Below are 22,072 nucleotides of genomic sequence, written 5' to 3' on the forward strand. Positions count from 1 at the left end.
GAGGTAATTGAATAGTTCTCGTGTCCATATTCGGATTCATATCTTCACCATAATCAAACCAATTTGTCCTTGCCACACACCAAACATGTCCACCAAGCTTCATCTGAATTTGTACACAATGTTTAGAGATATCGTGCTATACATATATCGGTTTAGCCCCATCTCTCAATGGTGAAGAATCACTTAAAAATTATCAGATCCAGATCCAGATTTGCAGGCCCCCCCTAACAAACAGACGAAAACGTGGTCAGACGGATGGAAAACCCGTCATTCTTGTTACAAAAACAGCTAAAAGTGAAGAAAAAGCAACCAAAATTGAAACCAACACAGTAATTACGGTCGCAAAAGCAAATATAACCGAAACCAACATGTTTATTCTACACGCAAGAACGGTCGTGACGGACACAAGAACGGTCAATCCCGCAATAAAACGGTGGGGAATGGAAGCAACATTGGTTATTTCCGTCACGAAACAGCGGAGAACAAAGCGAAAGCGATTCATTCCGGTTACCAGAACGTGGGAAACATGGCGGCATAAAAAGTTCTTGAAGTTATGGTAAGTTAACTTTAACGTAGTGTGCCATGAATATATCATGTCTGTTAATGAAAACCCGTTTGTGGTACGGGATATTATACAAGCAGCGATAAATGCGCTCTCGACTTAATGTGTGGCTGACATTTCGTGAAATTCGTGCCCCCGTGCTGCAGCGATCAGTGACGATTGATCGTTTATATTTGCAAGAGGTAAAATTTGATAGTAATAACAAGTTGCAAATTCCAATAAAATATCAAAGTTAACATGAAGTAAAAACTGTAAAAAGATCCCATACACAATCCCCTATGTTGATCTGGGCATACACAACTCGCGATCCCTCACTCGGGGGCTCGAAATACAGGCAAACCAAACATTATCACCACAACAAAATTCGGTTTTATAAATTTTTAAACTACATCAGGTACTACCCACTATATATTATCTATATTACATTTATGTTCGAGGCACAAGCACTAAAAATGTACATACCGTAACAGGTCATTCCACTGCATCCGCCATCTTGTTCGCACTACAGTAACCGGAATGAACCGCTTTTGTTTCGGTCTCGGATGTTTCGCAATGGAAATAACCGTTCATGCTTCCGTTCCCCACCAATCTATTTCGGGATTTTGTGTGCTTGTTTCCGTCATGACCGTTCTTGTGTGTAGAAAAAAACGTGTTGGTTACCATTATATTTGCTATTACGACCGTAATTACTGTGTTGGTTTCACTTTCGGTCGCTTTTTCTTCAATTTCAGCTGTTTTTCTAACAAGAATGACGAATTTTCCTTCCGTCTGACCACTTTTGCGTCTGTTTATTATTGGGGCCTGATTTGGTTCTTCACCAAAATATAATCAGTTCGCCTTTGTCACACACCGGACCTGTCCACAACTCTGAGTTTCGTCCATACATACAAAACAGACAAACAGATAAAGGGGTGAAAACATAACCTCCTTCACCTTTGGTGGTGGAGGTAGTAGTAGTAGTAGTAGTAACAAGAACAAGAAGAAGAAGAACAAGAAGAAGACAAGTCCTGAATCATGCAGACCTATTTCTGATTATATTAGGAGGTTGTTATCTTGTATATTTTATCAGCGGATGTATTCTTTTTCAGGAACACTTTTTGATGACCATCAATAGTTTCACCAAAATATATATATATATACATATATATATATACACATATATATATATATATATATATATATATATATATATATATATATATATATATATATATATATATATATATATATATATATATATATATATATATACATATATATATATATATACATATATATATATATACATATATATATATCTCCCTCCCTTCCAACCAGTGCTGTGAAGAGAGAAAAACAGGTAACAAGAAAAACTGATATCCATTGTGCAAATTACCAACATATTGTGGTCACCTTTCTAAGATGGTCATTCACATGTGACATGGGAACGTGAATTTATTCACAGTGTAGGAGCCGCTGCCCAGGCAACCACCACACACTGATATAGAAAGCAGTGCTTCCTGGTGTCAACGGATATCCGAAAAGACCAGACGTCTAACGACCCAGAGTTTTTGGTAGGAATTGGGATTTTTATTTTTCAGGGTGGTGGGATAACCTACTCTTTATAGAATACCAAGGGAATATTTAATGGCCACCAACAACACGTGCTGACAATGGGGTCCTCTCGCCCAACATCCTTCCGATGGGCAACAGGACACGCACAAACTTCTGAATGTGAAACATCAGCATGACAATTAATAGCTGGCTCAAGATTCAAACCCAGGCTAGACAGCTCAAAAAGGTGAGTGCACATCTCGAAGCTATCCTGTCAGTCCAACTGTCATCTCTGACCACAGCCCAAGTTGGCAAAACAAATAACTTTAACAAAGTCGTTCTCAGTAATGTGAGGAATCAAGGTTTGACCAATAATTTTGCTTTAACAAGCATTGGGATATTTTCAGAGCAAGGTTCATAGATTTTAGCAACTTGCAACATAAGTAGGCCTTGTCATTGGCATAAATGGAGGAAAAGTCTTGAAGAAAAGTGCTTTAGTGAGCTTAAAATAACACAAGTTTAATCAAAAGAGCTCAACTTCATCGGATCTCACCCTAAAGATGTGTAAACAAATCATGTTGCATTAACTGCTTTATCCCTTCAAATGGATTGTAGAATTTGATGAAGCATTGCTAACATGTGTGAAAGATTGTAGAGCAGACTTGTCATACTATTTTGTGGCTTGGCTAACTTTCCATCCAAGGAAAATATCAATGCAGAGGGGGCAATGGAGAAACCGTTATATCGATTCATTCACAAGAGCATTAAAACAGTAAGAGTCATGCGGTCCAAGGGTGTGGGTGTTGCTGTCGTTATCAAGTCACACCGATGGCCCTTGTCGAGCATGCCAAGAAACCAAAGAACTCTCCAATTAGTCAACTAGGTAGTACCAAACAAACTGTCATGAACTACCTGACAAAAGCCCAAAACACAGCGCTATGACCCCCAAACGACGACACAAACGCAGACAGACTTAAAAAGCTCTGCACATGATTAAAGAGTGGAGATACAAGGGAAAGGTGAAAGGAGCAACTGTAAAGAATAAAACAAGATGAATGCATCAGCACAATGTGAAAAAGCCACAACATGTCATCATTGGTTTAACCACAATTCCCAACAATGCACGCATTTCTCACAAGCACATTAGCAGTGTTACTGTGCGTATAACATCATTTCCAGGAAAGCTTTCCGAATCGCCAGTTTTGGAAAATAAACCGGCACAAGGAGCCATCGACGAATGACATATGCAAAAGCAGTAATTGAGGGGAGGGGGGTTAAATCAAGACGAATAAATATTAGAAAACAAAGGGAAGGGAAAGGTGAGCAGAAGAAAAGAAAAGCAAGGAAGACTGAGAGGATGAAGAACCAGAGAGTTGGTGTCAAAGCCACCCAATGCTCGCCTGTTTATACATTTATCGTTTTTAAAAGACTCGTCTAATAATATTTTTTATAAAGCATTGCAGTGAAGTCTGATCCAAATAATTTTAAAGCAAACTATATGTATATTTTAATCAGTAAAAAATAGTGTGGTAGATAAAAACATGAGAAAGGAAATAACTTGCACCAAAAACTTTAACATTTTCACGCTCACGCCGGGGGTATCGCTATAGCTCTCTGTTCGTGGGGGGGGGGGTTAAGTCTGGGAGTAGGAAGGGGATTGTAGTCTTCAGATTGGGAGGGTGTGGGGTGGGGAGTCGACGACTTGGGGTTTGTGGGGGAAAGGTGGTTGATTACTTAGCTTAGGGCTTGTGAGGGTTGTGGGGGGAGGGGGGAGGGGAATGGAGGTTGAGGACCTGAAGTTGCATTTTACATTGCACGAATGTTCCGTGGGTCCCTGCTAGTTGTGAAGAGTAAAGCCTTTACGTTGTTTTCAAGCCACAACTGCAGAAAACATTCACAAACGTTGGAGAATTCCTGCCAAATATTGGCCCCGATGATGCATCGACTCAGCTTTACAAAATCACATACTCAACATGTCAGAGTCAACAAGTCAGGGCATGCTTGATAATAATAAAAAAACAACAATAAAGGTAACAGTTTCTCATAGGCTGTTGAACCACTTTTCCATTACCAAGATCAGAAAAAAAAAAAAATAAAAATAAAAATCACCAAAATGCGGCTCCAGCAGGCACATCACCCAAAACGGATCTCATCCCCCCCCCCCCCAAAAAAAAAGCCTCACCAGCATTGCCGAGCTGCTTGTAGAACCTGTACTCCAAATGTAGCTGCGGAGCTCTGCTTTTCATGGGTTCCTGGACCAGAAATGTGGGACACAACACATTAGGCGAGTCCGTTTGTTGCAAGGGAAAGATAGCGGGTAAAATGCTGTGCTACGCACCAGTTTAATGGCCACATACTCGTTCGTGTAAAGGTTCTTGCCTGAAAAAGAAATTAAACAGAAAAAGCAATAACATGCCAAGCATGTCCGCGGCAGCAGTAAAATGAACATTCACGTGACATGACAACATGGTGCCATGAAGCTAATGGATCAAAACCAAAGTCATGCGGAAGTAGTTGTTGCCTATTAAAGGGGCATCACCTACCAAGCCTGAGCTCTCCAAAGTTTCCACATCCAATCTTTTTCCCCACCCTGAAGTTCGGTCCAACCATGAGAACTCCAGAGCCGGCAGTCCCTTGAGATCGACTACCGTGAGAACCTCGAGCTGCACTCAGTCGAGCGGGCCGTTTCTCCTCCATGACGTTACGTGTGCTGGTCAAGCCTCACCCCCTTTCCCTGGGTCACTGGTCAACAGCAATCGAGCCGGGGTGGGGATGTAGGGGGGTATGGGGAAGGGGGTAGGGGGAAGGGGGAAGGGGAGGGGAGGACGTGGTCCGAGAAAGACCAAGAGTTCGCGATGACCCGGTCCCCCAGTCAGAACGGACCCTCTCCGAGGGTCCCAAGAAGGCGTCGGATGGAGGAGGACATCACAATGATCCCCATCGTTCATCCATGAAGCGAGGTCGGGGCTGCAGCTTCGGCCATTCCAATCGCGCACAAAGACAATCACCTTTGTCCTCGTCCTGGAAACAGACTAACAAGAAGAAATGCACCACATCTGAGCCTCCGACGTGACGGCCGTTCGCGTCCTTCACACAAAATTTCGCAATGCAAAGCGCTACGGTCATGTCCACAATGCAAAAAAAATCGCGCAAATTCCAACCCTGAAACAAAGCAACTTTATTCGGTCCGTCATCACAAATGGAGCTTTGCGTCGAACATCGGCATGAAACCGTGAAACACAGTGCGGGTCCCACGGAGCGAGGCCAAAACCCCCTTTAGGCCTCGGTCTCGACTAGCGCACCCGGGCGGGGAGAAGCGCGCCTGCGGGCGGGCACCTCGAGGCCTCTGCGGCCGTCGCTCCGCAACCCGAGACACCGAAAATCCGCGAGCGGTTACAACGGCCGTAACACAACCAACGTTGTTTGTGCTCGTATTTATAATCGGGACGTTATCATTAATCTCCTTGAGGAACAATTGAAACAAAACCACCTCACCTCGCCCTGAACACTCGTCGTTGAGCTCCCCACGACGCGCATGCGCACAACCATCGGCGTGATTATTAAATTTTAAAACGGCGAAGAATTCATTCATTAAACACTGGAAAACTCGTTGGGAGGAATATGGAAAAATTCAGGATATTCCATTGTTAAAATGCTTTTTGATTTTATATTTATATTACTGTACATGGTAAAGGGTTGGATTTCGTGCTGGGTGGTGTCACGTACCGCTCCGTTGTTGTGGACGAGCGGTTGTGGCTTCTTGTTGGTTGTAATCGTGTAATGCAAACAATGAGGGCCAAAGGGGATCACTTACTGATCGTACTTTCTGTGCTTGAGGGTAAGTTACGTGCATGTTGCAATGGCTGCGACATCGCCACCAATACAGTATTGGGGGTTTTGTTGTCGGTTATCACTATTTTGCCGTGTTACGTTTACTGCATTTAGTGGTTCGAAAGACTAAACAAACATCAGGTTCAGGTTGTCGTGGCGCGAGGTTGAGCCTGCAGTGGTACCAGAGATGTTTATGCTTTGTGATGGAACTTCATCCCGAACGACGATGATGACAAATGCTTCCTGGAGACTTCTATATTTTTCAGCGTCTTCCTTACTTGCACGTCCTCATATTCGTCGATAGGACTGCGAGAGAGCGGGGTGATGTGTCTGCGAGAGAGTGGGGGTGCTCCTGTCTGCTCGAGAGAGTGGGGGTGCTCCTGTCTGCTCGAGAGAGTGGGGGTGCTCCTGTCCGCTCGAGAGAGTGGGGGTGCTCCTGTCCGCTCGAGAGAGTGGGGGTGCTCCTGTCCGCTCGAGAGAGTGGGGGTGCTCCTGTCCGCTCGAGAGAGTGGGGGTGCTCCTGTCCGCTCGAGAGAGTGGGGGTGGCGCTGTCTGCTCGAGAGAGTGGGGTGTGGCGCTGTCTGCTCGAGAGAGTGGGGTGTGGCGCTGTCTGCTCGAGAGAGTGGGGTATGGCGCTGTCTGCTCGAGAGAGTGGGGTGTGGCGCTGTCTGCTCGAGAGTGGGGTGTGGGGCTGTCTGCTCGAGAGAGTGGGGTGTGGCGCTGTCTGCTCGAGAGAGTGGGGTGTGGCGCTGTCTGCTCGAGAGAGTGGGGTGTGGCGCTGTCTGCTCGAGAGAGTGGGGTGTGGCGCTGTCTGCTCGAGAGAGTGGGGTGTGGCGCTGTCTGCTCGAGAGAGTGGGGTGTGGCGCTGTCTGCTCGAGAGAGTGGGGTGTGGCGCTGTCTGCTCGAGAGAGTGGGGTGTGGCGCTGTCTGCTCGAGAGAGTGGGGTGTGGCGCTGTCTGCTCGAGAGAGTGGGGTGTGGCGCTGTCTGCTCGAGAGAGTGGGGTGTGGCGCTGTCTGCTCGAGAGAGTGGGGTGTGGCGCTGTCTGCTCGAGAGAGTGGGGTGTGGCGCTGTCTGCTCGAGAGAGTGGGGTGTGGCGCTGTCTGCTCGAGAGAGTGGGGTGTGGCGCTGTCTGCTCGAGAGAGTGGGGTGTGGCGCTGTCTGCTCGAGAGAGTGGGGTGTGGCGCTGTCTGCTCGAGAGAGTGGGGTGTGGCGCTGTCTGCTCGAGAGAGTGGGGTGTGGCGCTGTCTGCTCGAGAGAGTGGGGTGTGGCGCTGTCTGCTCGAGAGAGTGGGGTGTGGCGCTGTCTGCTCGAGAGAGTGGGGTGTGGCGCTGTCTGCTCGAGAGAGTGGGGTGTGGCGCTGTCTGCTCGAGAGAGTGGGGTGTGGCGCTGTCTGCTCGAGAGAGTGGGGTGTGGCGCTGTCTGCTCGAGAGAGTGGGGTGTGGCGCTGTCTGCTCGAGAGAGTGGGGTGTGGCGCTGTCTGCTCGAGAGAGTGGGGTGTGGCGCTGTCTGCTCGAGAGAGTGGGGTGTGGCGCTGTCTGCTCGAGAGAGTGGGGTGTGGCACTGTCTGCTCGAGAGAGTGGGGTGTGGCGCTGTATGCTCGAGAGAGTGGGGTGTGGCGCTGTCTGCTCGAGAGTGGGGTGTGGGGCTGTCTGCTCGAGAGTTTGGGCTGTGGCGCTGTCTGCTCGAGAGAGTGGGGTGTGGCGCTGTCTGCTCGAGAGAGTGGGGTGTGGCGCTGTCTGCTCGAGAGAGTGGGGTGTGGCGCTGTCTGCTCGAGAGAGTGGGGTGTGGCGCTGTCTGCTCGTGAGAGTTTGGGGTGTGGCGCTGTCTGCTCGAGAGAGTGGGGTGTGGCGCTGTCTGCTCGAGAGAGTGGGGTGTGGCGCTGTCTGCTCGAGAGAGTGGGGTGTGGCGCTGTCTGCTCGAGAGAGTGGGGTGTGGCGCTGTCTGCTCGAGAGAGTGGGGTGTGGCGCTGTCTGCTCGAGAGAGTGGGGTGTGGCGCTGTCTGCTCGAGAGAGTGGGGTGTGGCGCTGTCTGCTCGAGAGAGTGGGGTGTGGCGCTGTCTGCTCGAGAGAGTGGGGTGTGGCGCTGTCTGCTCGAGAGAGTGGGGTGTGGCGCTGTCTGCTCGAGAGAGTGGGGTGTGGGGCTGTCTGCTCGAGAGTTTGGGCTGTGGCGCTGTCTGCTCGAGAGAGTGGGGTGTGGCGCTGTCTGCTCGAGAGAGTGGGGTGTGGCACTGTCTGCTCGAGAGAGTGGGGTGTGGCGCTGTATGCTCGAGAGAGTGGGGTGTGGCGCTGTCTGCTCGAGAGTGGGGTGTGGGGCTGTCTGCTCGAGAGTGGGGTGTGGGGCTGTCTGCTCGAGAGAGTGGGGTGTGGCGCTGTCTGCTCGAGAGAGTGGGGTGTGGCACTGTCTGCTCGAGAGAGTGGGGTGTGGCGCTGTATGCTCGAGAGAGTGGGGTGTGGCGCTGTCTGCTCGAGAGTGGGGTGTGGGGCTGTCTGCTCGAGAGTTTGGGCTGTGGCGCTGTCTGCTCGAGAGACTGGGGAGGCCCTGTCTGCTTGTGGGAGTGGGGGTGGCGCTGTCTGCTCGAGGGAGTGGGGGTGGCACTGTCTGCTCGAGGGAGTGGGGGTATGCAATCTATATGATCAAATGTTGAATAACGACCTAAATATCAGACATTGTAAATTTGCATTCCGGTTTGCTGTTGGTCTGCACAATTTTACGAAGAACTCTGATCGTCATCCATTTTTTCTGTTTTTTTATCTTTGTGTGTTAATTTTTTTTTTGTGCTTCTCAAGTGTCCTAATCCGTCTTTTTATATTTGTGATTGCATGTTATTTCTACCCTTTCTTTCTATATCGAGATGTATTGTTGACTCACCACAGGCCGTGGATTTCCTCGTCGACCTCGGTGCCATCTTGTGTTGGAAGCCAAGTTTGATGGAGAGTCTCTCTCCACTGACCCCGTGGAACATTCTAATAACCCAGAGATTGCTACCGAGCTCGCCTGGGAATTGGATCGCAAAGCTCTGCATCAGCATAGGCCTGTTATAATTGCTCTCTTTGCTCATCAAGTTTCCCTGCATTGTATTTATTGTTTCAGCATTCCCTCCATGCACGTATAGATATATCCGTTAGGACGTGCGTTAACAGTCTGGTGTCACATCAGAACCAATCGGAACAGTGTTCCTTCTGTGAATGCATTTTTGCCTATTGGGAAGCATCAGCTATGCGCAATCGCTCCCTCTCTTCTTCCCCACTCCCCCGCCCCCGTCGTTCCCTCCAACAATGGCCTGACAGAACACCTCATCTGAGACTTTAATAAACCACCATTTCGCTGTTGTGCCACAAACTTGCGTCTCATCACAGCCCTTGGCGCGCAAATTATAATCGGCACAACGGGCACATGTCTGCCATGCAACCAACGCATGCCTGTGGCAAAATGGACAGCCATGATGAGACGCATCCAATTATAATTTTATTTCTCAAACGGCATGTATATAAATGCTATTGAAACTCTTTATGTTCGCAGATTGCAAAGAACGCCGATCAAACTGCAATGCTTTGCTGTGGATGTGGCATCGTCTGCGAAAGAATATATTGGATATGTCGTGTTGGACTTGAGGCCTGCACAAGAGAAACCCACGGTAAGAGTTGATCGTTTGTTTTCGGGGCGGTGTTCGGTTCATCGAGCTCTGTGGGGGTGGGGGTGGATCGAGGAATAGGAGAGGGAACGGCGATGTTTGGGGGATAAATGGGTGTATTATTTGGATAGGTTATGGTGTCAGGGAAGGTTCTTGAGGATATTGCATTTGGGTGCTGGAGGAGGGTCCGTTGGAATGCTGTTCCATTCACCGCACTGTGTTTTCTAAGCCCTCCCGGTGGTTTCCACTACTGAGAAGCAAATACAGCAAAACCCACCCAGAGCTGCGTATTGCGTTAACTTTGGAAGTGGATTTGAAGAACCAGCCGTCATTTCAAGCCAAAGCAGCGACTCCACGCTCAAGTAAGGCTTTCTACTCTTCGTCCTCCACTGCAGGCTGTGGTCCTTTCCAAGATCCAGAGCAGCCGATGCTTTAGTATGCAAACGAGTTTCGCTCTTTGGCCACAATTATGTTCTGATGCTCAACGTGGCACATCTTCTTCACCGATTATAAAATGCAATGAAAACTTTCACCCCATTTATAATTTTCTTCACCACAGCGACCGCACGTCCGCCTGAGGCCCTGACCGCGGAACTTGACGAGAACGAGGGTTGTTTTAACATTGGCCCGGCTTCGCAGCGTTTTCACCTCTTCGTTCTATCGCTCACCATCCACGCGGCCGAAAACCTGCAACAGGTGATTGCTTGTGTTGCGCAGAGCAGGTTTTTGATGAGACCAGGGGTTCTCAAAGTGCAATGTTGCACATTTGTTTCAATCGAGTCGTGTTTCTCATTTCCAGCTGCTCTCCGCTGATGTCCGACTGCCCGTTGAGAAGCCTTTGTTCTGTTTCCGCTACAATCTTTTGGGTAATGACATCGAAAATGAGCTATTTGGTGACCTTGTTCGATCCAGCTTTCCTCCTGAGCGTGCCTCGCTGCGTATCCGCAGCTCCGTCAACGTCCTGCGATCATACTTTGGTGCTCAAACTCCACTCAAAGTAATTTTCCCATCATACACCGACAAACAATAATTACGTTGGCAAAGTGGTGACTTTTTGACCCACCCCTGCCCTCCCCCTGACCCACCACACCCTCCCTTTCCCTTGCATTTATCTTAATTCCCATTTTTAACTCCTTTTTCTTTCATGTCCCCTGAACCCTATTGGGCCCTCCCTTTTTATTTTCTTTGCTATTTCATTCCTTCCCTTATATTTTCACTTTTCTTCCTCTTGACACCTCTATGTTGCATGTATTCTATAAAGGTCTGTAATTTTAAGAAATGCTATGTCTGCACTCATCAGACAATGACAAAAGGAAGAAATTTCCTAGTTTTTATCGTCGTTCTTGTTATTGTTGTTTAGTTGCCTTTCTCCATCAGGTGCAGCTGTGCTGTGGAAAATGTCAACTCGGAATAGCCGAGATTCCACTGTCAAACCTGCTGCGTGGATGGGACCCCAACGCAGAGCCTGCCGCGATCGAGGGGACTTTTCCTCTCGTCTCTCCTGACAGGACGGGTCAGGACGTGTCTGGCATGCCTTCAAGCGTCATTCCTTTGGTGAAAGTTGCACTCACCCTCAAAAAAGAAGGGAGCACCGAGCAGGTGTGTGCACACATCCATTTTCAATTGTCTGGCTTTAAATACCAATAAGACTTGCAAACCATGCAATGGTTGAGTTTCTTTGTCACACTTTGATCATGCTTGTAATTTAATTTTATTTCACGTGAGAATTTCTTCTCTGAACCTAAGGGTGGACTGTGCTTTATGGCGTAGCATTGTCAAAACGAGTCACCGCTGTAGCATTGTGTTGAAGATCCTTTGTCCCCACCTTGCATTCAGTTTCTTGCATGATGTACAGGTGTCAATAAAATGTATAGAGAATTTAATATTTCGTAAAGATTAATTAAATAGCGCAGAGAGGGGTGATCTTGAGTGTTACTAATACCTCACAGATGGCATTGGCATGTGATGGAATGATTGAATGATGTCATCAGTCACCTGTGACCCATAAGGCAGTGCAGAATGACCAGGTCGTGTCGTTTTTGACATAAAGTATATATAGTCTGCAAACAATTTATTGACCCACCCTGTACTGTATTAAACCATATAAAATGTGTGCAATGACTTGATAGAAATTCTTTAAGTTTTGAAACTGATGGTTTTTAGAAGGTCTTGTTGACGAATTGCTATACAGAAGGGGAAAGGGCAGTCTTCTTTTGTAGACTGCAAAAGACACAAGGCTAAGTTCAAAATTGCTGCTTTGACCGATACCACTGGAAAGGCAATGGCAAACGACGCAGTGTGTAATCCTTTGCCATGCTCCTGCTTCAGCAGCAACGATGCTTTTGAAAGAGTATGGACTTGTCTTTCAATGGAATTCCACCTTTCTCGTTCCTGACACTGAGTGATTCCACAATTCTGCTTTAATTCTGGAGCAAATCGGAACTTTTTTTTAACTTTGTCTTTAACTTTGAACCCCGTGCATTGTATCCTTGCGCGAGTACTTTTCAATGTTTCTTTCCCGTGTTCTTTTTGTAGAAAACAGCCTGCCTCCATTCCTTCCATGATCCTTGACATCTGTATTTCAAAAATGGCAAACAAACTTTGCCTTTGAATGGGATTAGAGTTTGGATGATAGTTTTTCGATGTCAACTCGTATTTGCCCTTGCACAATATAAAATGCCAATTATTACATGCTTTTTTAGCTCGCCTGTTCGAAGAACAGAGAGCTATAGCGATACCCCCAGCGTGAGCGTGAGTGTGAAAATGTTAAAGTTTTTGGTGCAAGTTATTTCCTTTCTAATGTTTTTATCTACCACACTATTTTTTACTCATTACAATATACAAATACATGTATTGCTTTAAAATTATTTGGATCAGACTTCACTGCAATGCTTTATAAAAAATATTATTAGACTAGTCTTTTAAAAACGATAAATGTATAAACAGGCGAGCATTGGGTGGCTTTGACACCAACTCTCTGGTTATGTTTAGCATTGCTCTTACCGTGCCTTCAGGGAAGTATTCACACCCCTCGACTTTTTCACATTTTCTTGCGTACAGCCTGCATTTACAATGGATTAAATTTCAATGTTTTTGTCACCAATCTACACAAAATATCCCACAATGACAAAGTGAAAATGTATTTTTAGAAACTTTTACAAATCAATTAAAAATGAAGAGCTGGAATGTCCAAGTTTTTTTACATACTGTAAATATTCAGCCCCCCAGAGTCATTACTTTGCAGAAGCACCTTTGGCAGTGATTACAGCCTCGAGTCTTCTTGGGTATGTCTGTGTCACCTTTGCACATCTGGATTTGGGGATTTTCTTCCATTCTTCCTTGCACATTTGCTCAACCTCCATCAAGTTGGATGGGGAGCATCGGTGAACAGCGATCTTCAAGTCTGGGCTTTGGCTGGGCCACTCAAGGACTTACACATTCTTGTTCTGAAGCCATTCCAGTGTTGTTTTGGCTGTATGCTTGGAGTCTTTGTCCTGTTGGAACGTAAATCTTCCCCGCAGTCTGAGGTCTTTTGCACTCTCAAGCAGGTTCTCCTCAAGGATTTGCCTGTATTTGGCTTCATTCATTGTTCCTTCTGTCCTTGCAAGTCTCCCAGTTCCTGCCACTGAAAGTCATCCCCAATAGCATAGCATTATGCTGCTGCCACCATGCTTCGCGGTAGGGATGGTGTTAGATGGGTGATGAGCTGTGCTCGGTTTCTGCCAAACGTAGCGCTTTGCATTCAGGCCAAAAAGTTCAATTTTCGTCTCATCAGACCACAGATTATTTTGCCTCGTACTCTTGGAGTCTTTCACGTGCCTTTTCGCAAACTCCAGGCGTGCTGTCAAGTACATTTTTCTCAGGAGTGGTTTCTGTCTGGCCACTCTCCCATAAAGCCAATATTTGTGAAGTGCTGCAAAGAGTGTTGTACTTCCGGCAGGTTCTCCCATCTCAGTCAAGGAACTCTGTAGTTCTGTCAGAGTAGTCATTAAGTTCTTGGTCACCTCCTTAATCAAGGTCCTTGCCCAGTGGCTCAGATTGGTCAGCCAGCCAGCTCGAGGAAGAGTCTGGGTAATTCCATATTCTTTCCATTTCCCAATGATGGAGCTCACTGTGCTCTTGAGAACTTTAAACACTCTAGAAATTGTTTTATACACTTCCCCAGATCGATATGCCTGCTGTTGGCTTAATGGTGAGGGTGGTGGGCTTTGGATCCAAGGGTCCTGAGTTCGAATCCCGCTCAGCTGTTGAATTAATACCAGGTGGGGTTAACTCGGCCTGTCATCCTTCCAAGGTCGGCAAAATGATACCCAGCTTGCTGGTATACTGCGTCGGAGTGGCGACCCATCCAGGATTGTGCCCAATAGCCAAGGAGACTGCTTAAGCAGCACCAATGCTCTGCATAGAGAATGGTCACAATCTCCTCTCCTCCTCCAGATCTATGCCTCCTCACAATTCTATCTCGGAGTTCTACGGACAGTTCCTTGGACTTCATGGAAGAGTTTCTGCTCTGACATGCACCGTCAACTGTGGGACCTCATATAGAAAGGTGTGTTTCTTTCTAAATTATGTACAATCAACTGAATTGGCCACAGGTGGACTCCAATCCAGTTGTAGAGACATCTCAAGGATGAGCAAAGGAAATTGGATGCATCTGAGCTCGATTTGGAGTTTTTTTTTTTTTTTTTTTTTTTTTTTTTTTTTTGTATACCTTGGTCGAGGCTCGTATGAGAGCTAACACACAACTCACAGCAAGGAGGCATGAGACAAGAGGGGCGGGAGTGGAAGGGACAAAACAGTGGGGAACAGACACATTAGGTGAACTGTGGAAGGGAGTGGGATGGGGATGGGACGGGGAACATGGCGAGGGGAAGATGGACATTAAAGGGACTTTCAGGAAGGAAAGCAGGAGAATTGAAGGAAGTGGGCTTGGGTGGATTATCGGGGGTAGAAAAGATCGAGGATTTGGATGGGGGAAGATAAGAGGTGGTGGTGAACAGCTGTTTTGAAAGCCTGAAGGGAAGAATGGGAAAGAATAGAGTGAGGAAGTTTATTCCAAAGGCGGGAAAAAAGAGGAGTGTCACAGCAATGGGGTTGAATACTTATTGATGGACTTTTCAGCTTTTCATTTTTCATTAATTTGTAAAGGTTATATTAAAAGCAATGTTTTCACTTTGTCCTTATGGGGTATTTTGTTTAGATCAGTGACAAAAAAAAATCTCGATTTAATCCATTTTAAATTCTGCTTGTAACACAACAAAATGTGAAAAAGTCAAGGAGTGTGAATACTTTCTGAAGGCACTGTTTGTTGTTATACATCTTTATAAATAAAACACTAACTCACATCGTTTGTAATCACACTGCCCTCTCACCCTCAGCAAAAATCCTCTGATGCACACTCGAAAGAAAAATTCCCAAAGGTGGAAGAAAGAGATCATCTCGTCGAATCGGATGCGTTTCGTCTTGGCGACAGAAAGGAGCCTCCCTCTGTCGGACAAAATGATACTTGTCCTGCATTGCCTGATCACCAGGGCTCCCCCTCTCATTTGCCTCCAGGCCCCACTGTGGCCAGAGGAAAACCCGGAAGCACTGACAGTGAGATAGAAAGCCTTGATGAAGATGGTGAGTATGTATTTATGATTTATTTATTTGTTTGCAAGATTCGATTGTTGTGCTCATCTTGGTTGATGGTTAATTGTGAAACTAGGCATGTTTAAGCAACAATGATATCACTTCCTATCTCCCCCTAACAGTCACTGCAACTGCAATTTATAATTACCATCTTGGTCTCAAAAATTTCAGGGATTGTTCAGCATCTCAGATACTTCCAAATTCATGGCCAATTCTATTTTATGCTCACCTAATGTTCTACTGAACTTCAAGCATGCCTCAATGTTGACCATCTCGAATGTTTTCTCCAATGAACCAGAATAATTATTAATTTGCAACTTGGGCTGCATTGTACATGACGTAACCACATGTTATGCCACATGGTAATGCGGTCGTTCACACACACACACACACACACACACACACACACACACACACACACACACACACACACACACACACACACACACACACACACACACACACACACACACACACACACTACATGGCCTTGTGCACACATGCTCTGACTGGCCAATCATAAATCGTTTTATCACTCCCTTTATGCATTATTCTTGTTACCTCCGTTACTGAAGGTAGAAGAACGTTATGTTCTCTCTCTCTCTCTCTCTCTCTCTCTCTCTCTCTCTCTCTCTCTTTCTCTTTCTCTTTCTCTTTCTCTTTCTCTTTCTCTTTCTCTTTCTCTTTCTCTTTCTCTTTCTCTTTCTCTTTCTCTTTCTCTTTCTCTTTCTCTTTCTCTTTGTCTTTCTCTTTCTCTTTCTCTTTCTCTTTCTCTTTCTCTTTCTCTTTCTCTTTCTCTTTCTCTTTCTCTTTCTCTTTCTCTTTCTCTTTCTCTTTTTCTTTTTCTTTTTCTTTTTCTTTCTCTTTTTCTTTCTCTCTCTCTTTTTCTTTCTCTCTCTCTTTTTCTTTCTCTCTTTCTTTCTTTCTCTCTCTCTTTTTCTTTCTCTCTCTTTCTTTCTTTCTCTCTCTTTCTTTCTTTCTCTCTCTGTTGTTCTGTTGTTCTGTTGTTCTGTTGTTCTGTTTGTTTATTTGTGTACAGGATATCTCAAAACGTTGTGTATGGATCTGGATTAAATATTGTGGACAGGTTCGGTGTGTAACAAGGACAAACTGTTTAGATTTTGTTGAAGATACAGATCCGGAACCAACGACTAGAATTTTTGAAGTGATTCTTCACCTTTGAGAGAAAGGGCCAAAAAGGATATATAGCACGATATCTGAAAAAGTTCAGACGGATTCGGATGAAACTTGGTGGATGAGTTGAGTAGGTGAGAAGAACAAACCAATTAGATTTTGGTTCAGATCCAGATGTAGATTCTGCCAATCAATGGGATACAAAACGTAAACTGTTCGGCCTGGTGGAGGTGTACGATCTACCAAGTTCCGTTCTTGTTTAAAGTAATACTTTTACTCTTCTATTTATTTATTTTTTGCCATTTGAGATCACTTAAAATGTGATGCAGCATTTGATCATTTCCTTGCGATGATGATGGCAGGCAGTGTGATACATGTGTAAAAGATTTCCGTCGGTTGGCACGTGGTTGGGGTATCATTGTGTATACTATGTATGTGCATTATTTCTCGAAAAGAGTCAATTGTGATGTGGAATGGAAACAAAATAAACCAAGAATTGGTTCCTGCTACGTTGTGAACTTTATCCAAGAAAGATTATCTGGAGCCTGCAGTGTCTGCAATCTGTCAGGGCTGTTTGTTTGGCAAGTTATAAATAATTAGTGTTATGGTGCGATGGTTAAATGATCATCCTCAGCTTCACACCTTGGTGGATTGTTTATTTTTATTTCTTTATTTGATTTTTTTTTCTTCTTCTTTTAATCATGCAATATTTTGGTTGCAGTTGGTATTGGAATGACTCGGACAGAGATGTCAAAGCTTGATCGCAAAATGCCGGGCCCAGACCCCAGCAGTGGTAGTATGCAGACCTCGAGTCCAAAGGTGGTGATGCGCAGCACGACACACCACTTCTGTTTTGCCATTAACCTTAGCAGCATCCGTGACCTTGCCATCGACTTCCCCGTCAACTGTGTGCTGCGGTGAGACATCAACTGCACTTTCCACTTCTGAAGCTGTAGATTTGCGTCCATTCCGTTTCTGGAGGACAATCAAGTCAATTGTCAGAAAAATAATAATTTAACAATTCCACCCCTTCATTTGCTTCCACAGGGCTGATTTTTGCCCCTTCCCCCACCCTTTCTTTGTCTCATGACTTTTAACTCAACTCATTTTGATCCAATAAAAACAGACACACACACAAACAGCTTCATTTTCCCCTTTCTCTGATTATGTGCCCTGTATGTATCGTGCAGGTATTCCTACCGTTTTTTTGGCAGTGCTGCACCCATCATGACTAACCCTCCAGTGGAAGTCCGCAGGCATACTGAGGTCTTTCTCCCTCAGTCTTACTGCTTGTTTGAGTTCGCAGCAACGTTTCAGCAACTGCAGGAAACCTTTCACAGGTACTGAAATGGGAGGGGGTTTGGGTGGAGATTGGGGGGAGGGCAGGGCTACAAAATCTCCTTATGATCCTCTCTCCTTACCTCATTGTTCAGATGTTGCATTGTCCTCATCTGTGTTCCTTTGTATGTACAAGGATCCTCTCTGTACCTCCTGTTAGGGTCCCTCTCTTGGTGGAGCTGTGGCACCGAGACCGCACAGCACGAGATGAACTCTTGGGCGTAGCTCACATACCTCTGGACTCTGTTCTGGATGCAGAGCAAACGTGCTTCATGCAACCTTCAGGGGAGCAGAACTGGAGGCAAAGCCACAACATGCTGGTTCCCATCCTTTCAACCAGTGGGTGAGTCTTTGATGTAAAGCTCAGTGTAGACCGGATGTGTCATTACCATAACAAGAGGGCGGATGCGTCAATTATTCTTGACATCATACTTCAGGTCCCATCGTGCTGTTTACCCTTCGTTGCCATGTCTTCTCTTTAAGGAAAGCTTTCTGATAGTGTGAGAGCCTTTTCACCTGCTCTCTCTAAAGATGAGTTTGATCGAATTATGAAACTCTTGTTTTGCTGTAGTGTGAACAATTGGTGCTACATCCTGGATCATGCCACCCTGAATGAAGGGTTTAAAGCCAACTGACTCATCACACAGTATAAGCATTTCCAAATGTGAGGCAATGGTTGAATAACTGTTCTTTTCTTTTTCTGCCAATATGATGTGAAAGCAATTATGTGTTTGAGCCACAAGGTCTGGCTCTTGGATTTGTGTAAAATTTACAGTGGCACAACAGAAAGCTTTTGATACCAAACTATGATATGAAACGTGATTGTGATGATGTCGAGTTCTTGTCAGGAACCCAATCCAATGCAAGTTTTCACTCGATTTTCCTCATGTGCTAAATTGATTGGTGACACAATTCCAGGTACTATTAAATAAAGAATGAAAGTTTCTCTGATCTTTATGATGGTCTTCCAGCACTTTACACCCCACAAAGAACTGATTTAGTGAATGAAAGTTTGTTTCATTTTTAATACACCGGTAATGACTAAAATACAGTTCACAAACTAGAACGGAACTCGTTACTGCACATACCCCAATAAGGTTGAACAGTTCATGTGTTGTGTATCCCGCTGAGAGGCTGGATCTGCATCCAGACCTGAATCAAAATCTAATTGGCTTGTTGTTGTCACCTAACTAACACCTCCACCTAGTTTTTTTCATAATCTGTCCACACTTTTTAAGATATGATATTTATCATTTTTGGCCCTATCTCTCAATGGTGAAGATTCACTTAAAAAAATTCTAATATCTGGATCTAGATCTTCACCAACATCTAATCATTTCGTCAATGTCACACACCCAACCTGTCCATGAAATTTCGTCCGAATCTGCCCCCAACATTTTGAAAAATCCGGGTCACCAACAAAAAAGAAAAAGATGTCGTGCAGAGCAAGATACTTGCAAAATCCACCCAATCTCCCTCCAAAGGTTGCCACGGATACATCAAATTGTCCATTTCATTGAGATTAAAATTGACAATCTTAATCAAAGCTCAGGTCAATCGGATGAAAATTAATTATTTTTCAGATTGAAATTGATGATTTTAGAAGTTTGAGTTGACCTTTGACCTTTTGACCTCAAAAATAGCTGCTTTCCAAATTCAGTGATGGGCTGTGCAAATTCTGTTCACCATTCAAGTCAATCGGATGACAAATGACGATTTTTGTAGTTTAACCTCAAGATGACTTTTGACTTCAAAATCAATATGCTTTTCAGTCGAGACTACCTCAATAACTTGATAAAGTTTCATGACGATCGGTTTAGAATTGTGACCTGTACGCGATTGACAAACAAAGAGATAGAATAACAAAATCGACTGAACAATATACATGAAAAAAATCTTCCATTTTGCATGTAACAAACAAACAGGATTGAATGCATAACCATCCACCAGTAGTGTCAGAGGTTATAAGGTTGCTTTCATGCAGAAAACCCCAAAAAATAAAAATCAACACGTGGTCGGCAAAATAATGTGATATACAGGTTTCATTATTTTTCATTTTTACAATGTACAGAGCCTGCACTGACCTGTTAGTCAGACTATCAGATTAAGCATGCTGATGGTGAGTTGTGTCCTGAGTATTGCTGTGCTAACCCTAAACCCCTGCAGTGATCTGCAAAAATGCCTTTATTTTGAGGGAGAGACCGGTTGGCACTTTTTGTACATGCAGGTCCTGAAAGAGCAGAGAGAGGATGTGTCACGATGGTGGTGTGATTTAAATTTATTTATTTATGTATTTTTATAGGACCAGTCGGAAGGTAGCAGAGTTGAATTGCAGTCTCACCCTGGAGGACCACGGTTCGGTTAAACTGCAGGGCATTGTCTGCGAATCCTCCGACATACAGGTGATACAGGCGTTTTTAATGACCGGATCAGGATTCTCAAAGGAAATTTATTGTGGAGCTTCCACGAGATCTCAGAGCAAAGATCAAATTGGTGACTTGTAGACCATGTATGGCCATTTGCCCAAAGCCGATAATTCTGTTCTCAGGAGCAATTACCGAAAATTGAAATGTTGTTTTGAGCTTTAAAAAAACCTACTTCATTGAAAATATTCCAGTATAGAAAAATAATGAGCTTGATTGCATTTATTTCAAAATTGATCTGGAAGTTTGACCAAGGCCGCCGAATATCACCTTGATACGATAAATACCCCTCTTACAGCTTTGATTACAAATGTCAATCCCTTTTGCAATCTTGTTGTTGTTATTATAATTTATTTATTATTAGCCTCACCTGTTCCCAAAACGACTGGAGAGGTGACTGTAGTCGACGTGTTTGTCTCTTCAGATCTACTATAATAGGAACTGTTCATTCTCTGATCTACAGTAATCTATGTATACCAGCGGGCCTCTATTGTGTTAAACTGTCGCAGGGGTAATACTTTTAGATGCATGAATCTAATGTTGTGTAAACTGGAACGAAAGCTCCCTCCTACTAAAATATACTTAGCCACAACTCCCTCCTACTTAGCCACAACTTTGACATAATTCAGGGTTCTCCACACTTTGAAGTGTATCTGTCCACTGGTAAAGAAATAGGTGGATGTGTTACTGCTAAATTTTTGTTTTTCCCCACGCTTTAAAAAAAAAAAAGAGAGGATATTATAATCAGCTCTGTCTCTGCTTGTCTGTCCATCCATCACGCTGTCTCCTAGCTTGGGCAGAAACTCACCCAACTTGGTAGTTTTTTTTATCACCACATGACCATAAGGTGTGAGAGTATAATTTTTGGCCCCACCCCTGAGGTAAGGTTAAAAAGTCAAATACCAAATTTATAACGTTTTTTAATGAAACTTTGTAAATATAATCAACATTGGGAATGCATGAAATATTTGACGTTTTTTTTAGGATTAGACCAAAGAAGTATATGTATGTATATGTATGTATATGTATATATATATATATATATATGTGTATATATATATATATATATATATATATATGTGTATATATATATATATATATATATATATATATATATGTGTGTATATATATATATATATATATATATATATATATATATATATATGTGTGTATATATATATATATATATATATATATTGTTACGGGAATGCTAAGTATAGGATTAGCTCAGTTCCCCCATTATATTTATGTATAGATAGGTTGTGTGGTATAAGGGACGATAGGTGTGTGTCGGGTGGGGTAACAGACTGTTTTTATGTTCATACGGTGGTGAAACGAGAGATCGCTCTTCTTCCTTCCTCATCCCGGATAGGCCCCGCCCAGTCAGTGATGCGAAGGGGTGTGGCCTGGACAGGAAGTGACGTGAGGGGTGGAGCCTTTGGTCACTGAGTCGCCTGGAGAGGGGGTTGGTAAAAAGGAGTTCTCATTTGGAAGAGAGCGTTGCCGAACGAAAGGGAAGAGGAGAAAGAAAAGATCGGGGTGTGAAAACAGCCGCACTCGAGGCGCGACGTGTGTCGAAGGGAGAGACGCTGAACCGACCTGCACGTCGGTGATTCGACTGAGAGAGGCACTGAGAGGACGAAGCGGGAGTCGGGCTTCGGGGCGGGATGGCCGGAGAGGAGACGTCGGAGTGTCTGACGGTCTTTGCTCACCTCACGGCTCGACACGTTGTGATCCGCCTGTGGAACTCGGACCTCGACTGGGGCCTTGTCTGGAGAATAGGCCAGGCCGGGATTTGTGTGCTGAACCCTGGAGAGAGATCGGCGATCTCGCATCGTCGACGTTGCGTGGAGCCAGAACGCGCTGAGGAGGAAGTGCGCACGCGGTAACTAACAAGAGGCAACGGGAGTTTCTGCGCCGCGATTACTTGCTGCGCGGGACGTTCGAGCGGGAGTTCGAATCCATGGACACCACCGCTTGTTTGTTAC

The 22,072-nt window shown here is 44.8% G+C and overlaps 2 protein-coding genes across 8 annotated transcripts in view; one reads left to right on the forward strand and one right to left on the reverse strand.

Moving 5' to 3' along the window:
* The window catches only part of LOC147017069 (casein kinase I-like), a 42,663-nt gene extending 37,014 nt beyond the window's left edge, over nt 1-5,649 (reverse strand). For 5 of the 7 annotated variants that reach the window (XM_085846434.1, XM_085846431.1, XM_085846433.1 and 2 more), the window contains exons 1-4: nt 5,591-5,649; nt 4,639-5,127; nt 4,434-4,474; nt 4,278-4,347 (exon numbers count right to left, since the gene is read on the reverse strand). In XM_085846434.1, coding sequence (XP_085702560.1) covers nt 4,278-4,347; nt 4,434-4,474; nt 4,639-4,792 — 265 coding nt within the window. In that variant the 5' untranslated portion in view covers nt 4,793-5,127; nt 5,591-5,649. Of the gene's footprint in view, nt 1-4,277; nt 4,348-4,433; nt 4,475-4,638 lie in introns of all 7 variants that reach the window. The other 2 variants (XM_085846430.1, XM_085846428.1) reach the window with 2 other exon arrangements.
* A 147-nt stretch (nt 5,650-5,796) lies between these two features.
* The window catches only part of CEP120 (centrosomal protein 120), a 53,600-nt gene continuing 37,324 nt past the window's right edge, over nt 5,797-22,072 (forward strand). Inside the window, exons 1-12 of the mRNA XM_085846435.1 lie at nt 5,797-5,933; nt 8,801-8,957; nt 9,447-9,561; nt 9,788-9,920; nt 10,118-10,254; nt 10,358-10,555; nt 10,936-11,157; nt 14,937-15,180; nt 17,045-17,240; nt 17,514-17,663; nt 17,822-18,004; nt 19,964-20,063. Of these exons, the coding sequence (XP_085702561.1) occupies nt 5,876-5,933; nt 8,801-8,957; nt 9,447-9,561; nt 9,788-9,920; nt 10,118-10,254; nt 10,358-10,555; nt 10,936-11,157; nt 14,937-15,180; nt 17,045-17,240; nt 17,514-17,663; nt 17,822-18,004; nt 19,964-20,063 (1,893 nt within the window). The 5' untranslated portion in view covers nt 5,797-5,875. The remainder of the gene's footprint in view (nt 5,934-8,800; nt 8,958-9,446; nt 9,562-9,787; nt 9,921-10,117; nt 10,255-10,357; nt 10,556-10,935; nt 11,158-14,936; nt 15,181-17,044; nt 17,241-17,513; nt 17,664-17,821; nt 18,005-19,963; nt 20,064-22,072) is intronic.

Source organism: Eptatretus burgeri, chromosome 11 (assembly GCF_056783735.1).
Source record: "Eptatretus burgeri isolate ZD-2024b chromosome 11, Ebu_testis_v1, whole genome shotgun sequence".
Lineage (NCBI taxonomy): Eukaryota > Metazoa > Chordata > Myxini > Myxiniformes > Myxinidae > Eptatretus > Eptatretus burgeri.